The following is a 19,263-nucleotide window of genomic DNA, read 5'->3' on the forward strand; positions in this document are numbered from 1 at the left end:
GACTGTATATTTTAGATTTAAAAGGCTGGGGGTGCTCCAGTTCTTCAGTGCCTACCAACACGCTGCCCCTGCTATCCCATACTATTTCTTTGTACAGTTGTTTGTTGTACTCATCAGAGTCATTAATCCTATAACACACTTCTCCTCTCAGCTTGGTTTTCCCGGTGCTTATGTCACACCAAACTCTCTCAACATTGCACTGTCCACCCATGTCAACTGAATGCACTTCCTTAGATATTATGTTTCTTAACTAACAGCATTACTCCTCTTCCCCCCTTCTATCCTGTCTATCCTTTCTGTACACATTGTACTCTCCAAATTCCAATTCTGCATTCCTTATCTCTTCGTGACACCATGTCTCTGATATCCCAACAACATCAGCCTTTGATGTCTTCACCAGCACCTCAAATTTATTTACTGTACTCTTAGCATTGGTGTATATTCAAGTATGCATTCATCTGTTCTTACTCTTAGTTACCGTAACATGACCCATGTATTTACTAGTTCCATGATGACTTCCAGCAGTTCAAATCCCCATTGCCTTGCTGCTGCTCATTTCAATAGAGGCAGTGCGAGAATCACTTTCACCTCGGCCAGCGGCTACTTTTAATCTATTAGTCTGTGTATCCCCCCCAAGCTAGCAGTTTTCTGACCCACCTAATTCTGCCTCAATAGCATCAGCAAATATTCTTGCACCCTTTCTATTTAATTGTATCCCATCCCTGTAGAAACAATGTCTCCTGTTAAAAGGTATATATCTCTCTCATTAACAATTTCAAGTTAATTTTTTAATATCAAGATAATCTTTTAAAACAGGACACATCATGACAATGTACTTAAAATGTGTATATATAGACATACTCCTTGGAGCCCACACATGAAAAACATATATGAACATACTCCAGAGAAGGTTAATGTCACTGGCTAATATTTCCTTGACTCAGTTTAAATTTAGTTTGTATTAATGCTTTTATTGAATCATTTGTAATAGCCACTTTATCCATGGTATTACAACCATTTCTTGCAATCACTGTATTAGTTCACGAGAATCTCGAACAGGGTGTTGGGGGGAAATTTTGTTCCAAGCCAGTTTGCAACATACTTTATTGCTATCTTGATGAATGGCCTTGGCACATTTGTTGGGAAACTAACTTTTAGATCAAGTATTGGAGGAATAAGGAATAATTACTTTTTTTTTCATTAGAATGCATGTAACTAGTAAGCTTGAGATCATTCAGGTGATTTCAAAGGAAAAGAGAAATAGAAATCGTGGATTATTCCATTTAGCATTATTATAATGTCCAATACAAGGCTGAAAATGTCTTTGAAGAAATTGACAATTACAATCTAAATTACTTATAACTGATATTGGCTGCATACTTTAGAAAATTGCTGGAGTAGAAAAGGACAGAAATATTAGGTGAATTCTTAGCTAATGTAAGAGTAAGGGAACAGGTTTTTTTTTTTTTTTTTTTATTAGCCTAGCTGATAGAGATGCTTTCTTGACATCTCTATCAGCTAGGTTAGGAAAATTGGAAAAGGAATCTAGTTGGAGTAAGAATGTCAAATTCACTATACAAAATAACCATCAGAGAAGTTAGATTGGAGGAAGTTGAGTTTAGGAGAGTGGACATTGACTGGTGTGTGAAATTACAAAATTAATAAAGATGCAGATGAATTTGGTTTGAATGGGATAAAGCAGCTTTGGGATAAAAGCAAAGTCAAATAAAATGAGGTGTTATTGAAGATTCTGATTGTGATTATTGGAGGTTTAAAGATTTTTAGAAAAGTGTGATTTAGAAGATTTTTAAGGTAATTTGATATTGGAGAGGTCATAGTTTTTTTTTTTTTTGGTCAATTTTAAATTAATAGCTCCATCAAGAATGGCTTTATATACATCAGGAAAGGATTCCCCCCCAAACAATTAGTTAAATGGAACACTAATCCCAGTTAAAAATAAAATGCTTAGGAAATATTGGTGCTCTGCCCAAGAACATCATAGTTCACACTCTTCACTCCCCCCCCCCTCCTCTCAAACACACTGTATTCCTCTTAATGAAATCCTTCATTATGGTGAATATAGCGTGTTCACTGTAATATTCACACTGGTGTTATGTAAGCTATTTTGTAAATATGTAAATTTGTATATAGTTTATTGTTATCGGTCACTAATGAAGGACAAAAAGAATTGAATGAAATGTATGACTGCTTAATTTGTTATAAAATGAATGTAAATTATCCAAATCCCAAATTGAAGAAATTTAAAATACAGTGCAGTTTCTCTCCCTACAGTTAGACCAGTGAATATTTTAAATTTCAAAAATTTCTTAATGGGTCTATCAGAACTTCCAGGATGTTCTTCAACTAAAGAAAAGGAAGTGCAAAGAATCAAATAAGTATTTAACTGTAGTTCAAAAACTTTCTCCAACTGGTAATAAGAAAGTGACAGAATTAAAAGGTAATACTACTAAAAGTGTTAACTTCACTTTAGAATCTCAAGAAACAGCAGATACTGATCATGGCAGTAGAGACAATACACTGAGTTCATCCTCTGATGATGATAAAGGAGCCCTTAAGAGATTTTGTGGAACAAAAGATAAACAATTAATTTCTACAGGCCGAAGCAGGGACACAGTGTTCCAAGAAATGCCATCACTTGGAAAATACAAAAATATATTGCCAGATAAAAGTACATCTTATGATAAACATGTTATATCAAATCAAATGAGACTGGAATCATTAAAAAAGAAGAAAGGGGCAATTAGAGCACAGAAAAGCATAATTAAAACATCCTTGGCATCAATAGTAAGTACCTTAACAGTATACACACCCACACTTCATATTTTTATTATCAATATTAACATTTATAATAATATTAATGTTAATATTAATGTCAGTAATAGATGACAATAATAGCATTCTGTGTTTTAATTCTTTATGTATATTTATTTATTTTTATATTTATATGCAATGAAATCTCATTATGTTCACACAGCACATTTCTCCACATAGTATGATGATTTTTGGATGCCCAATCCCATTCCAATTACTTATATGTACTGAGATTCCATTTACTACATTTGTGATTCCCCCTTAGTTTGTTTAAATTTTCTGTGTGTGGTTTGTTTCAACCAACCATGCCTATAGATTAATAATGCCCTCTTGCTGAAGTCCATTAGTAGAGATTCTTGGAAGTCACACCAACAAGCCTGTGAGCAGAGATTCTTGGTAATTGTGTCAAGTGCATGAAAAAGTGATTGTCCTATTTACCTGTGCAATTTTCATAATGGAGCAGTGAGTAAGACAAATTATGAATGCCAAAAAAAAACTGAAAATCACACAAGAAGTGGACCATAAACTTCACATAAAAACATGTGGCTGTGTGTGTGTGTGTGTGTGTGTGTGTGTGTGTGTGTGTGTGTGTGTGTGTGTGTGTGTGTGTGTGTGGATGCTGAATATCCCTCTGTCTATACTCAATATGATTGTCTCCAAACAGGAGAAAATTGAAACAGCATTCAAAGACAAGAGTAACTGGCAAGATGAAATGTGTGTGCAAGAGCTCACAGATGTTACTGAAGTGGTTCAAGCAGCACGTGAATCAGACACACTGATAGGCAGAAGGGTGGTTTGGTCAAAAGTAGCTGCTTTAGCCCAAAAGATTGGGCTAGGTGATTAAGGTATTGAATGGCTGGATAGAAATATTTAAGAAGAGACTGCTCTTATGTACTGTTGTGTACATGGTAAAGGTGCTAGCATGAGTGTAGAGATGGTGGATATGTAGAAAAACAATCTGCCAGCTATCCTCAAAGAATATTGCCCTGAAACTGTTTTGTGAAGATGAGACAGGCCTGTTTTTCCACCTTTTACCCACAACACTGTAGTTCAAATTGAGAAGTGCAGTGAGATAAATTCAGCAAGGAAAGGCTCACAATCCTGTTATGCTGCAATGAAAGTGGAACAGAGAACCTTGCACCATTGATAGAGAAAGTAGAATGTCTACAATGTTTTAAGAATGTGCATACCTTTCCTTGCACTTATCACTCAAACACTGAATGATATTGCCCAAATTTGAATTTTTTGGGTCTGCAGTGTGTAAAGGTGGTGTTCCTCCCAGCCACTTGTACGAGTCACCTTCAATCCCTCGATCAAGGTATAATTCAGTGTGTGAAGCAGAATTACAGAAAGAGACTCTTTCAAAGCAGGCTGGCTTTTTTTACTCTCCATGCAGAAGAAAATTTTGATATTGGATGTGATGTATTTTGTAAAATCTGCATGGGATTCTATTGATGCAAACACTATAAGGAACTGTTTCAAATTAGGCTTTGGTTGTATGTTTCCTGATGGCTTCCCAGTAGTGGATACAGATGACCACGTGATAAAATCAGACGAATGGTGGCAAATTGCAGGAATGATGTTAATTTCCACGATTGCATTTGTCCATGTTAATTTCCATGATTTGACAGCAGCATTTGTTTCTAGCCTTTGTCACTAGAAGAAATGGAGCAGCACCAAGTAGAAAGAGGTGCCAAAGATGATGAATAAGAACAAGCACTTGTACCAGTTTTGACACCATCAAAATCCGTACAAGCCATGGACAATGTTGATGTTGATGAGTGTGTGATTAATTAGTTGTCAAAAATGGATATTATTTACACATTAAGGCAGAACAATAAGAAATAAAACACTCTAGATATGATTTTTAAAAATGTTTGTTAAATAAATACAGGCAACCCCCGTATAACACGGTACTTCTGCAATACGGTTTTGCTCTAATATGGTTGGAGAATTTCAGTAAACCTCGCATAACACAATATTTTTGTTCGGGGGGAACCCTGCTAATTTTTCAACGTTTCCACTCTTTTTGAATCCCCACTATTGACTCGCTAGTCAAAAAAAATTATTGAGAAATCTGTGTATTTTATTTTGTTGGGAAATTCCCGTGTTACATTCTGTGCTATTGAACTTGTGGAAAAATCTAGATTTCAAAGTTTTATTACTATTGGATAGCACATCAGGCCATCCAAAAGATTTAAGTCATTCAAACGTTGAAGTTATGTTCCTACACCCAGTTGTACTGGGTTAATACAACTTCTTTCATTCAGCCATTAGATTAAGGCATTATATCCATCTTTAAAACTCATTACATCAGAAAATCGTTACAATTGATTTTAGAAAAAATTGATTCCAAATCTATTGAAGTAATGGAGGCATGGAAACATTTCTGAATTGTGGACTGTATCAGAATCATAGCTTTATCACTGAAAGACATAAAACCGTCAACATTAAATGCACGTGGTAAAATGTATAGCCAGAGTCAGTTTGTTCAGGAAATATGATTGGACAGGCAGAAAACTGAATCGGTGTGATAGTAGAACTTGCTACATTGGTAGGAGGGGAAGGTTTTGATGATATAATTACTGAAGCTCTCATGGGTAGCACAGTTCATAGAATCGTCCTCCTCTCCACATCTGGAAAAGACCTGAGTTTGAATCCCATTGTTGAAGGGTGGGATTTTTATGGGTCTTTTTACAACGTGGCTAGGTTACTCGGGCAAGAATAGCATGGTTTTTTCTCCTGGAAACTTGAGTTTTCCGTCCAGCAAAACAGAAAATCGACCTCGGGACACATGCAATTTATAGAAAATATACACAGAGTAACATGGCCTTAGTCGGCAATGCTCCTAAAAAAATAAAAAAAGATATAATTACTGAAGACGTTTAAGAATTACAGGTAGAAAAAGAAGCCGGCATAACGGATTTTGTGCAAATGGCATCGGAGGTAAAATAAAATGAATTCAGATGATGATATTGCAGATGAAATTTCTAAACTTCCAAATTTTACACTAAAAAGCATAGGGGAAGGCGTTAGCCAAGCAATTAGAATCTTATTTTTTGAATGCAGATTCTTGAATGAAAGGAGCCCAAAGTTCAAAAGGGAGATTCAAAAATGCTTAGTTCCATGTGAAATTCACAAAGATTTATCAAGCAAAAGCAAACAAACTCAGATTGCTGATTTTTTAAAGAGAGCAGAAAATACATGAAATCTAGAATGGTGTATTTTTGTTAGCTTTTGGAATGTACCCCCCCCCTTTCGTACATTTTCTTAGTCCCGTATAACACGGTTTTGCACAACATGACATTTTACAGGAATCTAATAACCATGTTATACGAGGGTTACCTGTACAATTTTTAACTCTCCTGAGAACTTTCTTAGTATGTTTCCCTGCTTATGATGATTTTTTTTTTTTTGGTCTCCTGAAAAATGTACTAATGAGATTTATATATTTATTCTGGTTTGTGTGGTAGAGAGCTGTTCATTTAAAACAATTATTTACTTTGTTTACAATGTAGTAATTGTTTTAATTGAACAGATATTGGGAAATTTGTTTTTGTGACTATTCTTAAGTACTTTGCCCTAATCCATATTTGGCAAAATGCTGGCCAGGCTATATACTTAAGTTATTTTGGAGGTTAAGGTCTGTCACCCCCCCCACATAAGTATTTCATTTTGTAAAATAGCTGCTCACATTTATAGTTACTTCTGATTAAGGAACATTATACTGTACAGCTGAGAAGATTACATATGGAGAATAGTGTCCCAGTCCCAAATTAAAGAAATCTGGGAAAAACAACACTGCTCTGTCAGAAGCAATGTGGATTGTGGAAAGTTAAAATTCTATTGCAGAATAAGAAATAAAAGTTTAATACCAATTTTTTTTTTTTTTTTTGTCAGGTTTTCCACAGTCTGCATTATAGAAGTCTGTAGGTCATAGGTTACCCATCTCTGATGTATATAGCAGAGTTAGGGGCAATTATGGACTGGGATAAGTAAATTGGCTCCGCAATGGCAGATAGCATGAATTTGAGAAAGGAGTACTCCCCAGAGGGAAGGGTAGGGAAAGGGTGTATAAAATCATAGCATGAAATGCACTAATGGGTTAAGGCAGAGGTTTCAAACTTTGAAGTGGTCACGGGCTGCACTGTGTACACCTCATACGCTGGCGTAGCATTACTAAAAGAAAAAACTTATCACTTATTTCTCCTTTTGCATAAAAATATTGGTTTCGTGACAAATAATATTTATGAAGGGTTGTATAATTTATGAATTTTGTTTAAATTTTATATTAGTGTATTTCCTTTTAACTATCACCATTTACCATTATCATCTTATGGGTTTAATACTGTTAAACTGTAAAAAGATTACAACACTTTAGGGCAGCATGCAGCACCACCAGTTTGATTTTTGGCACCTGGAACATTCAGGGTCACATGCACAGTCATTTCTGTCAGGATTGAAGAAGAGTACTATAGGAGATATTTCAGTATAGAAGCCGAAATCAGACAAAATTTGCATGCTTTACTGTTTCTGATTTTAATCATGGGAATCATCCTTCCACGTAAAACTGGCACTGAGTACTTGCGCCCCCCAGATTCCAAGCATTATAGTGATCAAGCAGTTCCGAGTGATTTCTAGACAGTTTTCTCAAAGCTACAGTTTTGTTCAGTTTTATAATTTTTTCTTGCTTTTCCATAAATTAATAAACTTAATAGTAAACTTAATGTTACGAATTGTAAGTTTCAGAAAAGAAAACCACTTTTCTTTTTTCCTTTAAACTAACACACTAACTTTTATAAAGCTTGTCACTCTAGTGGCATTGATCCTACCTCCCCACGGCCGAAAACCTGGCAGAAGAAATATACTCTTCCAGGGCTGAAAGGAGCAACAATGGATAACATGTTTGAATAGCAAATGGCACAGAAAATGACTTTTCTCAGCCCAAGAGGTTGAAAGCATCTCCTTAAGAGGAGCGATACCAGCATTCCTCATTTTTTACTCTCTATTAGACTAGCCTCTGAGTAAATTTTCTCCCTTCCTTGTGCAGAAATGCATTGTCTACTGCAGGTTCACCAAAATCAGTAAAGTGACTCCAGTCTGGCAATATTCTGGTAGGACCACTCAATTCTAACATTCTGCAAAGCTATTAAAGTTGACTACCTTTGGCAGGCACCCAATAAAAGTTACTCCCCATGCCACCCTAACTCCTCAAAGGGAGTAATAACAGAATGGGACTTCAGAGAAATTATCCAAGAGCTATGTGAACAAAAAGTCATCCAAGAAAGGAGAATTATGACAAAAAGACAGTAGTCTTATCCTGACAAGTAGTATAATTATAACTTTTAGCTCTCCTAATTTACCGACATCTGTCAAAGTACGCTATCTCCATTTCAGTGTCCAACCTTATATTCCAAGCCCCATTGGGTGCTGCAAGTGCCAAAAATATGGACACTCCCAAACTGCTTGTCAGTATATCCTAATTGTTGAGCAAAGGAGCACAACTAATCTGATTACATCTGCACTGTTAGCACACCTCATTGTCCAAATTGTAAAGGTAATCACCCGGTGTTCTCCAAAACATGAGCTATGGAAGAAGGGGAGAAAAACAGAAATATGAAGTGGAGAATAAAGTCACTTATTTACTCAGAGGCGAGAAGACAATTAATTAAAACAGAATCAGTGTACATATGGTTTTAGATAGATGTATGGGTTCCTACAAATATATCTATCTCTAATCTGGCATGTTTCTTGCTCTATACTTCCAAACAGTGTCCCTTGCAACAAACAACTGCACAAGCCAGTAATACTCCAGTAACCATTCTAACTGATGTTCCTCCAGCAACAAAACCAAAAGTGACAGAAACCATCAAACTTCTACCATCACTTTCCACTGGAATGGATATTGATAAACAGAATGATCCATATGATGGAATTTAAAACTCCACAGGACTGATGAGATAGACATTACACGACCTTATATTCCTAAGGAAGACAAAACAAAAATAGATGGATACAACCAATTTACAACTAAAATGCAGTCAGAATCAAAAACAACCCATAAAACCACAATGGAAAGACTCCTGGAAATTGTAGAGGCTTTTGGATACAAAAGACGATTTATACCATCTTTGTTGGTGATATGAACCAGCAGGCATTTCGTTACAGGAAACTTATTTAAATTCAAAAGTGTATCCCACCATTAAGAATTATACTGACTTGCCATGGAGGGATGGCAGTTCTTGTTAGAAACAATGTTCCATCCAAACATGTTTCTCTTCAGACTCTTTTTTGAAGTAGTGGCAGTATGCAATGTAATTAGTATTACTTACCATAGTTTATGTCACGCTTCTAATTTCTCTTTCTCCTTACTTGACCTAGAAAATCTAATAGATCAGCTGCCATCTCTGTTTTACTTATTCAGGGATTTCAGTGCTCATAATCCACCGTGGGGATCTCCAACATTGACAAGAGAGGTAAACTAATAGAATCCCTGCTTGATGCTTGTTTTCTTAACCTGTTGAACATGGGCAAGCCTACCTATATCCGTACAGGATCCATGACTGCACTAGACCTTTCAGTCTGTTCTCCCTTCATTTGCTAATATAGAGCAATCAGTTCTTGATAACTGCCTAAATAGTGATCATTTACCAATACTTTTAAATCATGCTGCTACCTCTGTAATATCAAAATTCTTTACCATGAAATGCAAACACAGTTACTTGTGGAATCATAAGTAACAAATCAAAAGCTGGCAGCTATCCAGCTGGGTATTAGTAAGAGTCCTTTCTGATGAGTGTGCAGATCTATTGCTGCACATTTTTCTGCAGTTAGCAAGTAAGCATTAAAAATGTATTTTTAATGCTTACTTGTTGACTTGTAAGTAATAATGATGTATTATGCTTTCTTTTTTCAAGGATTCGGGAAAGATTTCAAATACAAAAATAGTATTTGAATCAGATGATGAAGGAAATGTTACACCAATGACATTAAGCCACACAGCTTCATTGTCACCTGAGAAAAAACTTTCCCTTTTTGATAAATCTGATAGTGAAGAAGATGACAGTGAAAAATTAAAAGCAGAAAAAGAAATGTTCAAGATAAAATCACAATTTGAGACAAAAAAAGGACAAGAGGTAGGTTTTTCTCTGTCTATACAGTGTGTTAACTATCTTAATCAATAAGATCAAAGTTTATGAGAATCATTTCAAAGTTTCTGTATAGGGATGGTAATTGCTAATTGTAGATGTTTTAAAGCATTAAAATTTTGAGCTTCGTAGTAAAAGTAATAAAAGCTTCGCTAGGTGACAGTTGTCTTATCTGTAAAAAAATTGGTTGTAATAAGAATTTTTTTGTTTTTTAATCATACCTGTAAGTTTATTTCTAAGTATTTTATAATTGTCATAATTGTTTAGAATAGTAGAGTATTTGAGTATCACATTATCTGATTCATAAGTATATTAATATTAAAATCTCCTACAAGTATAACCTTATAAGACTATGTCATCCCATTGTAAAATTGTGTTTTCCAGTTCTATTAGGAAATTGTTTACAGATTCTGATGGTGGTCTATAGATAGCACAAATCATGAATGTATTATTAAGATCGTCTCCTAATAATTTCAAACGACAGTTTTCACAAGAATGAGTTAAGTGATATACCTGTACTGCCTTAAAGCATGTTCTATAATAAATTATAATTCCTCCACCTCTCCTAAACTCTCTCAACATATACACCTTGTCATAACCACATATGTCATAATGAGAAATTTTATCTTTTTTATGGTAACCTCAGTTAAAACTATACATGAAATATATTCTCTCATTGCATTTATATAATGCAAGAATTTAAACCATTTTTTTCTTAATGACCCGATATCTAAAGTTAACAGAAAAAACTGATTTTTTTAATTATAAGAGCTTTAATATTAGGATTATTCAAAAAATGTAAAACTGAATTAAAAAACTGATTCTTCAAAAAGCATACCTGATAACTTAGTTTTAACTAACTCCAAATTTCAAACAATTTTCAATTATATAAAGAAAAAGAATCTCTATCTTATATTCTGCAGATCTTTTGAACTCAAAATTCTTATAGCTCTTGATGATTTATTCTTCTTTATATAAATCCTTCCATATTTTAACCATAAAAATTTATAATTCTATGTTTTAACTAATTGTTTAGTTTCCCAAAACAACCGCTTAAGGTGATTTGTTAAGTGGTAATTTATAAAGATGGGAATATTACTATTATTCTGATACGCATCATTTGCAGTCAGTTGGATCTCTTTTGCCTTTTGAATCCATTTTTCCTTAACTACATGATTTGCAAATTTTACAATTAGTGTAGGCTTAAGCATTTTTATTCTTATTACTGTGTATATAATAATGAACTACATCTTCTTTATTGTACTGTAACTGTAATGCAAACCCAATTTGCTGTGTGATATGTTCAAGATTTTGTCTTAATTCAGTTATTGATGCTGTATTGAATATACACATGATGCATGTGCACGTGCAAATGATACTGATTATTTATCAGTGAGGAAAGCAGACATGCAATGTTGAATTGACAAAAAAAAAAAAAAAATATGAAGAGGATGTGTGAGTGCACCAATAAATGAGGATACCGAATTGTAAAGAGCAGTCTTTCTACTTTCAAAACTTCCAGTTAAATATGAAATAAACAAACATCACCTGCACTGGAAATGATTTCTATACTTTAGTCTCTGTCTTGTTTCCCAAAACTAAAATTCAAGAGGAAGGAGGGGTATATCCAGATTTAATCTTTTATGCAATCTTAAAAAAAAAGGGGGGGGGGGAAGCAGTATGAATAGAAAAGTAATAAAATAAATAAGGAATACTGTAAAAGTTAAGAAAAATTGCATGGAACTTCATAGAGTTGAATGTGAAACTTGAAGAAAAGAGTGCTATAATGGGAGTGTTTTTATTGGGAGTTTACTGTGTGTATTGTAATAAATAAAATACAAGAACAAAAAAAATAAAATCAAAGTAAGAAATCAAATTGATAAATACCATTTAATTTTGATTTTCAACATCCAGAGGTCAGCATCAGTGGATTTTTTTGTTGACAGTATCAACAGCATAAGTGAAGTAGGAATTCATTTTGTTAATCCTTTAAATTTGCACAGCAATGAGAGAGAACTTCTGAGAACTGGGGAGAAATTGCCAAGTTGCTGTGAAATTGGCATTTGTTAGCAAATAACAAAAGGCATCAAGGGATCGAATTTTTCAGTGAAGAGTAATTGGAATGCAATGAAGCTTATCATACAATTGTGTTTTAGACACTGTATAAGTTTGTTAGAGTCCTTTGACTGGTAGTAGTTGCAAGATAGAACAATTTTTAAGGGCAGAGGTACAAGTGAAGGACCAGAGTGGTGCACCGAAATAGCTTCCCTACTTTCTGTTCCTTATTTAGAAAGTACTTTGTTGTAATCACTTTTGGATGAAACAACAGATGGAGGTCTGTGTTTAAGGTCCAAGCAGGTATGTAGAATATTTGAGCCTGAGTGTAAGGATATGGGAATGAAAAGAGTTTTTGGTTGCATATGACCCCCAAGAATTTGACTGAGGACATGGTATTAACTCAGAGTTGTGGTGGCGGCTGATGTGCAGTGCAGATTTTGTTTGGAGAGAATGAGAAGATTGTGTAATGGGTTTTATTCCATTTTAGGTAAAGCCAAAGAACTTGTTATAATTATTCCATGATCTGGTCATTTATGGCAGAAGAAGTATTATTGACATTGAAGGTGGAAGACAGAGAGATAGAAAAAAATGACTTTGTTGGCATAAGATGTGGACCCTGAAACTTTCTGAAAGAACGGAACAAAGAGGGACATTGTTTGATCCAAGAACAATTGCAGACTGCACTTGCTTTCAAAATCCTGGATCTTCCACAGATGCTTCTAACAGTGCAAATAACAGAATCTTTGGACTTCTGGCATTAAGTTATAAGGGAAGTTCTGTGAAGTAAACAGCATTTGATAATCATTAAGTGCATTAAGCACAAAGAAAATAAAAATGAAATTATGCACCAGGTACGTAATCTGGCAGGCATTAAAAACATCTTTAGATCATGACACCATGATTTGTTGTAATAAATAAAATACAATTTTTTTTTTGAATCAGTTTATTCATTAGACTGTATTGCAGCTACAGAAATTATTGGTCTATGATAGCTAAAATAAGGTACGTAATTTTTCGATTCAATAGATTTGAGTTCACGACTGAATACACCATCAATAGTGGTTCCATTGTCTGTAGTATTTATTGACATGTCTGATGATAAATCCAAATTGAAAATTTTTTCATAAACTTACAAAATTCCTTTCTGTTCTCTGAATTCAACTGTATATTGAAATCACCAGCAAGTATAACAGGTAAACGATCCAGTGGTTTGATTAATTTTGCTCCATTGATCAAATAAGGCATTAAATTTTTATATATGAATTTACAGATGATGGGTTCATTATTTAAATTATGCACTGACTCACAAATGTTGCCCATTTTATTGTCATGGCTGTTACATGTTGTGTGAAGATATGCAATGTGCTGATAATAGTCCATATCTTCATTTTGGTATATGGTTAGCTAAACTGTCACATTGAGTATTTTCTATTGAGTCGTATAATGAAATGATGGCGCTTCCGTAGCCAGGTGGGAAGGAGCAGCAGTGCGTAGCACACGCTTCTTGATTAGACCGGGGTTCGAGCCCGTCACCACCAAATACGGAGAATGCGGAAAGGTCAGGGAATGACCACCGCATATTCCCGGAGCAATATGGCCTTAGTTGCTAATGCTCCTAAAAACCAAATAACAAACAAATAATGAAATGACGATAATGGTACACAGTCATTATCTACCCAGGTTTCACTCAAAACTAATATTTTGTTCTTGTAGAATGGAGTCAGTTTCAATGTTTTGTGTGTGACATCGTAAATTTTGTACGTTCATCGATGTTATCGAGAAATCTTTGTTATGAAGGAAATCTTGTAATTCACTTTGTAGAAATGTTTAGTTATTCCTTTTTAAATGGTCTATTTCCATAGACTGTTTGACATTACCTATTTCCCTTTCTGTGGTAGAATGTGAAATCATTATGAGCATTGGTCATATATAAACCTTTTATTTTGTTCACACGAGATAATACTACATATACAAGTTGCTGTTGGTGATTTTTCTTGTAATCATATACCATTTCAAAGGTTCTGCCCCTTGAGATTTATGTTAGTTAAAGCACGTGCAGGAACCAAGGGAAATTGAGTGCACATGCACATTAATTGTCTGTTATTCTTAAATGGAATTGTTGTTGACTCTTTAGATTTATCTTTCATATATTGTTTATAGATTTATCTTTCATATATTGTTTATGTTGTGATTGAAGATTGCGCCTTGTTTTTTTCTTGGGAAATTTCATCCATACTTGTTTGACAGTTTCATATTCTTCGTACTTGATATACTCTAATTGCACCATTTACAATGTCTGTATTTGTAGTAATCATACAGTTATCCCTTTGACAATGAAACTATATATGGGAGATTTGCTGTTTTGGTCATTGCCATTTTATGGATTTTATTTTTTATACTCATTTGTTCTTCAGAATTATATCATTGGTATGCATCCTGGGCAACAACTCTGTGCATTCCTTCCTGAGATAAAACATAATCATTATGCTGTAGAAATAACCAAATACAGCAAGGACATAAATGACACACGTCTTCTTTAGGAACAAATCTTTATTTAATACATTTAAGTTCTTTGGAAGTTAATGCTTCTCCATTACCTGTTTTTCTAAGTAATGCCAAGAATGTACTGCCAGACTGTTGTACAACTTGTACAAGTTCATGAAACTGTATTGAGTACCTAATATAGGACCGACCAATAAATTCTTTAAAAGGTTTATATATAGCTGTCACACACATAAGAGATAATTACCGTAAATCTCCTACAAAACGTATGTTCATATCTCCAAATGAGAGTTTATGAATTTCTGTTATCTGCTTCAGATGCATATCATACTAACTTCATCAATTATAATTGCCTGTACATATTGAAAGGCAATTCTATATTGTTGGATAGTTTCATTACCAACTGGCCAGTTATTCAACAGACAGATGCAGAATGAACTGTCATACTGTTGGTTGCTATAGCTGCTTTCCCCATAGAGGCACATGTGACATATGCAATGAATTTAAGAAACAATTATGCATTTCCATCAACAATTTGAAAGTGAATGTCTTTCCAAATCCCCGCTGGTCCTGTGAGAAACACTTGTATTGGTTCATGTTCTCAATTATCAGTTTCACAATAGATACTTCTAACAGTAATGTATATTGTTCTTTATTCGCATAACTCATTAACCAACAGTATTCTTTGGATGCGGAGATGGGGGAAACCCCTGGTACCTTCAGACAACTAACGCACTTAAGTATTCTTTGGATGACATGATATTCTCCCAGCTTCCATAATGACAGAACTCACACATGTGGACTTCCTTCATATTGACATTTGATTTGCCTGAAATAATCTACAATATAATGTTCTCCAAAGAGACTATAATTTCTTGCATATTTTGGTTAAATTAAGTTAGATGAATTGTTTAACCATAATAATAAATGTGAATGTAAGACCTCCTTTGTGTTCAAGTTTGATTCATTTGGAGAATGTTATATGATGTAAAATTATGTTACCTTATTCCACCTTTTTTTTTTTAACACTTTTTTTTCTAATTCCAAAATCTAACTAATCCCCCACTAAAGACATTTTCAATGTCAGCACAGTCCAGAAACTTTGTCTCGTATGTTTACACATGCTGTTGACCTGACCATTCTCCATTCGGTAAGCATTCTCTTCCACTTCCTTTTAATCAATGCACTATCATACCAACGCCTTTACTCAATACACTATCATTCTCTTCAGTAACACTACACATCAGAATATTCAATTAGTCCTTGGTAAAAACTGGTGCAGTTTACATGTCTTATTGTATTGAAAAAACGTTATTAATCACAAATGTTTTTGAAAACAAAAGTGATGAAATTGTGGTTGCTTCTGCTTTGTGTATTTCAAAATTGTGTAAATGCAAAACTCGCTTTTCAAAACTGTTTGAAAAGCAGGTAAATTTTTTTGACATGTTGACATCTCTTTTGTCCTATTAAACAGGATAAATAGGTTCAATTCATTCTGTTCCTTCATTTCCTAATTAAATATGTACTCTAAAGATCAGATAAAGATGTACACCACAAATATGGTTACAATTTCAGAAATAAATACAAAAGAATAAATCTAATTGAATACTATTTAATTTCCAGTTACTGGAGCTTCAGTTACGATATAAAAATGACAAGAGATTTAAATTTGATGAACGATTTATAGAAAGTGACAATGAAGAGTCTTCCTCCAGCATTAAAGGTAAATTACCATCCTCTGTAAAATTATATTTTGTATATGCACAAAAACCTAAGTAGATTTAATGAAAATTCTACAGTATTATTTTCAGTATATAAATTTCAGTATATAATTTTTCTTAAAAATCAAATAATAAACCTGTCCAATATTAATTTAAAGATTTTAGCTGAACAAGGCTATTTCTTTATTGTCAAATACAGGGGAACCTTGAAATAATGGCAGTCAGAGCTGGAAGTAATTCTTGCATTGCTTTTATTGTGCTGAAGTAGCCTGTAAAGCAGGAAGGAGTGTATTATGGTCCTCACCAGCAGTCCTTATAATCCCTTGGACTGTGTTCGAGTTACTAAGTGCACAAACAGACTCACACATACTTGCTTAAACACCAATGCTAGGAACATAGCATTCATGTGGCTGTGCGGCACAAATTTTGTATGGACCTTCTTTTTCCCCAAGTTTTCATGTAGAATTTGATGAGTTGTCTCCTTATTCATATCCAATTCATCAGCCATCATTCTAAGGATGAAACAATGATTTCTTGCCACAGTTTTGCAACTCTATCCTCATTTCAAGAGGTTGAGAGATGCTCACTTCTTGGGTCAGCGCAAACATCCTCATGTCTGACTTCGAAGTGCTTATATCATTCAGACACAGACTTGATGTTTCATTACCCTAAACAGTTTTTAACATTTCATATGTTTCTGTAGTAGATTTTCCAGTTTAAAGCAAAATTTGATATTTGTTTGTTGCTTAATTGCAAAATCAAGACATGGAACATTAACACTACTACGAAACTGATTGGAGTGTCGTTACTTGGAACCTGTCAGCCTACTGGACAGTCGCTGTACCATTATCTGTTGAGTGAAATTTGAACTACAACATAACACTTCTGTTTATTCTCAAACTCATTGACAATGACTGCAACAGCACCAGGAACTTTATTGCCATACCTTGTATAACAAGTTTCTTAAAAGTAAACTTTATGCCACTCAGCATTCTGATGCCCGAAATACAGACATTCCCAGACACCCATTGGTGGTGTTAACAGTTACTCATAAGCTGGATGTAGGAAATAATTTTGACATTGTTTACCTGGATTTTAGTCTAAGTATTTAACTCAGTATCAGGTGAGAGCTTAATGTATAAGCTGGAACATGTTGGAATCACAGGGAAAATCCTTAGATGAATTGCAGACACCTATAATTGGTCCAATGTAAGAAGTGGAATTCACCAAGGATTGATACTGGGACTGCTGTTTTTTTGATTTTCTTAAATGACTGATGAATGAATAGAGGGCATGATGTCAAGCTTGGCGGAGTAGTTAATAATCATTGCCAAGCAGTGCTTCCTCAGGATGACTTAGACCTTATGGATGGTCAGAAAAGTCATGGCTATCTTTTAATGCAGCAGAATGCAAGGACATGAGCAATTTTTGTTAAATTAAATGCAACACATTCTTATCAACCCGGCGACTGGCCACCCAAGTATTGTTTAGACTGATGTCACACTTATAGAAATATTAGTAAATAGATAGTCGTGAAATATTCAGCAAAATCAGTGTCGAATATAAACGTACATCACAGTCTGAGTTTATTCTAGTGTTGGTGAATTTATTTTACATTTTTTGTGTGTATGCATACTTTGATTGTTGTCTGAGGGTAATATGTTTTATTTGACAATACACAGACTTGTCACATAACAGTCTAGCTATGGCCACTGTTGTCTTTTTAGCACCTTTTGTGCTAGATTTGGCCTTTTTTTTTTTTTTTTTTATCTGAAGCCAAAAACTACAAAGACTGCGAATGAATTATTACTATGCAAACCAGAGACACAACTAAATTGCAGATCCTTTGATCCTCGCATGTGACATTCTGAAACTGATCGGTGCATTGGGAGGAACCCTTCCTGTAATTAGCGTTTATCCTGTAGTGTTCAGAGAGTGGAATAAACAATGGCCAGGCAGAGTAAAGCATCTAGTTCGATCACTTCAAAACTTGCAGTTTTGTTAAATTTCTGGTTTTGAGGTTCATTAGCCATTTTCACAACAACATTCTACCTTTGTCTATTGCTTTGTTTCTATACAGCCAACAGGACCCGGACTTGGTCGCTGGCCATGAATAATACATTTCATAACCCTCTTATATGTAGCTGTTCTATTTTCGTTTGTGGTGGGAAAATTTGTTGCAAAGTTACTTGAAGGTGAAACTGGGAAAACAAGAGTGGGAAACGAAACAAAACAATTTGGCCGGCACAAAGATTTTCATTTACTATATTGGTAGGGGGAAAAAAAATTCTGCAGCTGTTATCAAGCATCATGTACTATTCTGTGATTCTACATCTGCAAGTTTCTCAGAGCATAAAAAAAATTTACCTATTACCACTACAACCATTCTTTTCTAACTTGTGATAGAAAGGCTGAAGATGTAAGTAAATTTATTATTCCAGTTTTCATTGGTTTACACGATGGACCATAATTCGTTCCATCATGATCGTTCATAATTCACAAATTATGAACGATCCATGACGTCGGCTATCATCGAACATTGTCCAGTTTTGATACTAATATATGTTACTCATTGCTGTAGATTTATTTATTTTATTATTATTCTTTGCATTTTGTTACAATTTGACAGAATGATTTGTAATTTTATTACTCTGTTGTCAGTAAATTTTTTTTTTAATTGAAAATTTGTTGATGGATCATTTACAGATTAGAGAAAGATATAATATGAATTTCAAAAAGTTATTTTTCTTGACCGCACCTTTTGTGCTCAGTGAACAATGAATGCGCACCTCTGAATAGAGAAATATGCACTTCAGTTTTTTATAAATTTACATGATGGACCATTCACAAATTATGAATGGTCCGTGACGTCAGCCATCATCAAATGTTTAGTTTGTGATACTAATATATGTTACTCATTGCTCTAGATTTATTTTATTTATTTATTATTGTTTATATTTTTGACTGTTCTTAGCATTTTGTTGCAATTTGACAGAACAATT

At 34.3% G+C, this 19,263-nt stretch overlaps 1 protein-coding gene across 1 annotated transcript in view; it reads left to right on the top strand.

Annotated features, from left to right (window-relative positions):
* Positions 1–19,263, top strand: part of LOC150086886 (uncharacterized) — a 161,086-nt gene that overhangs the window by 59,745 nt on the left and 82,078 nt on the right. Inside the window, exons 5-7 of the mRNA XM_090372309.1 lie at positions 2,344–2,805; positions 9,750–9,968; positions 16,164–16,263. Of these exons, the coding sequence (XP_090228435.1) occupies positions 2,344–2,805; positions 9,750–9,968; positions 16,164–16,263 (781 nt within the window). The remainder of the gene's footprint in view (positions 1–2,343; positions 2,806–9,749; positions 9,969–16,163; positions 16,264–19,263) is intronic.

This window comes from Mastigoproctus giganteus, chromosome 4 (assembly GCF_048544385.1).
Source record: "Mastigoproctus giganteus isolate SK-2022 chromosome 4, ASM4854438v1, whole genome shotgun sequence".
NCBI classification, from domain to species: Eukaryota; Metazoa; Arthropoda; class Arachnida; order Uropygi; family Thelyphonidae; genus Mastigoproctus; species Mastigoproctus giganteus.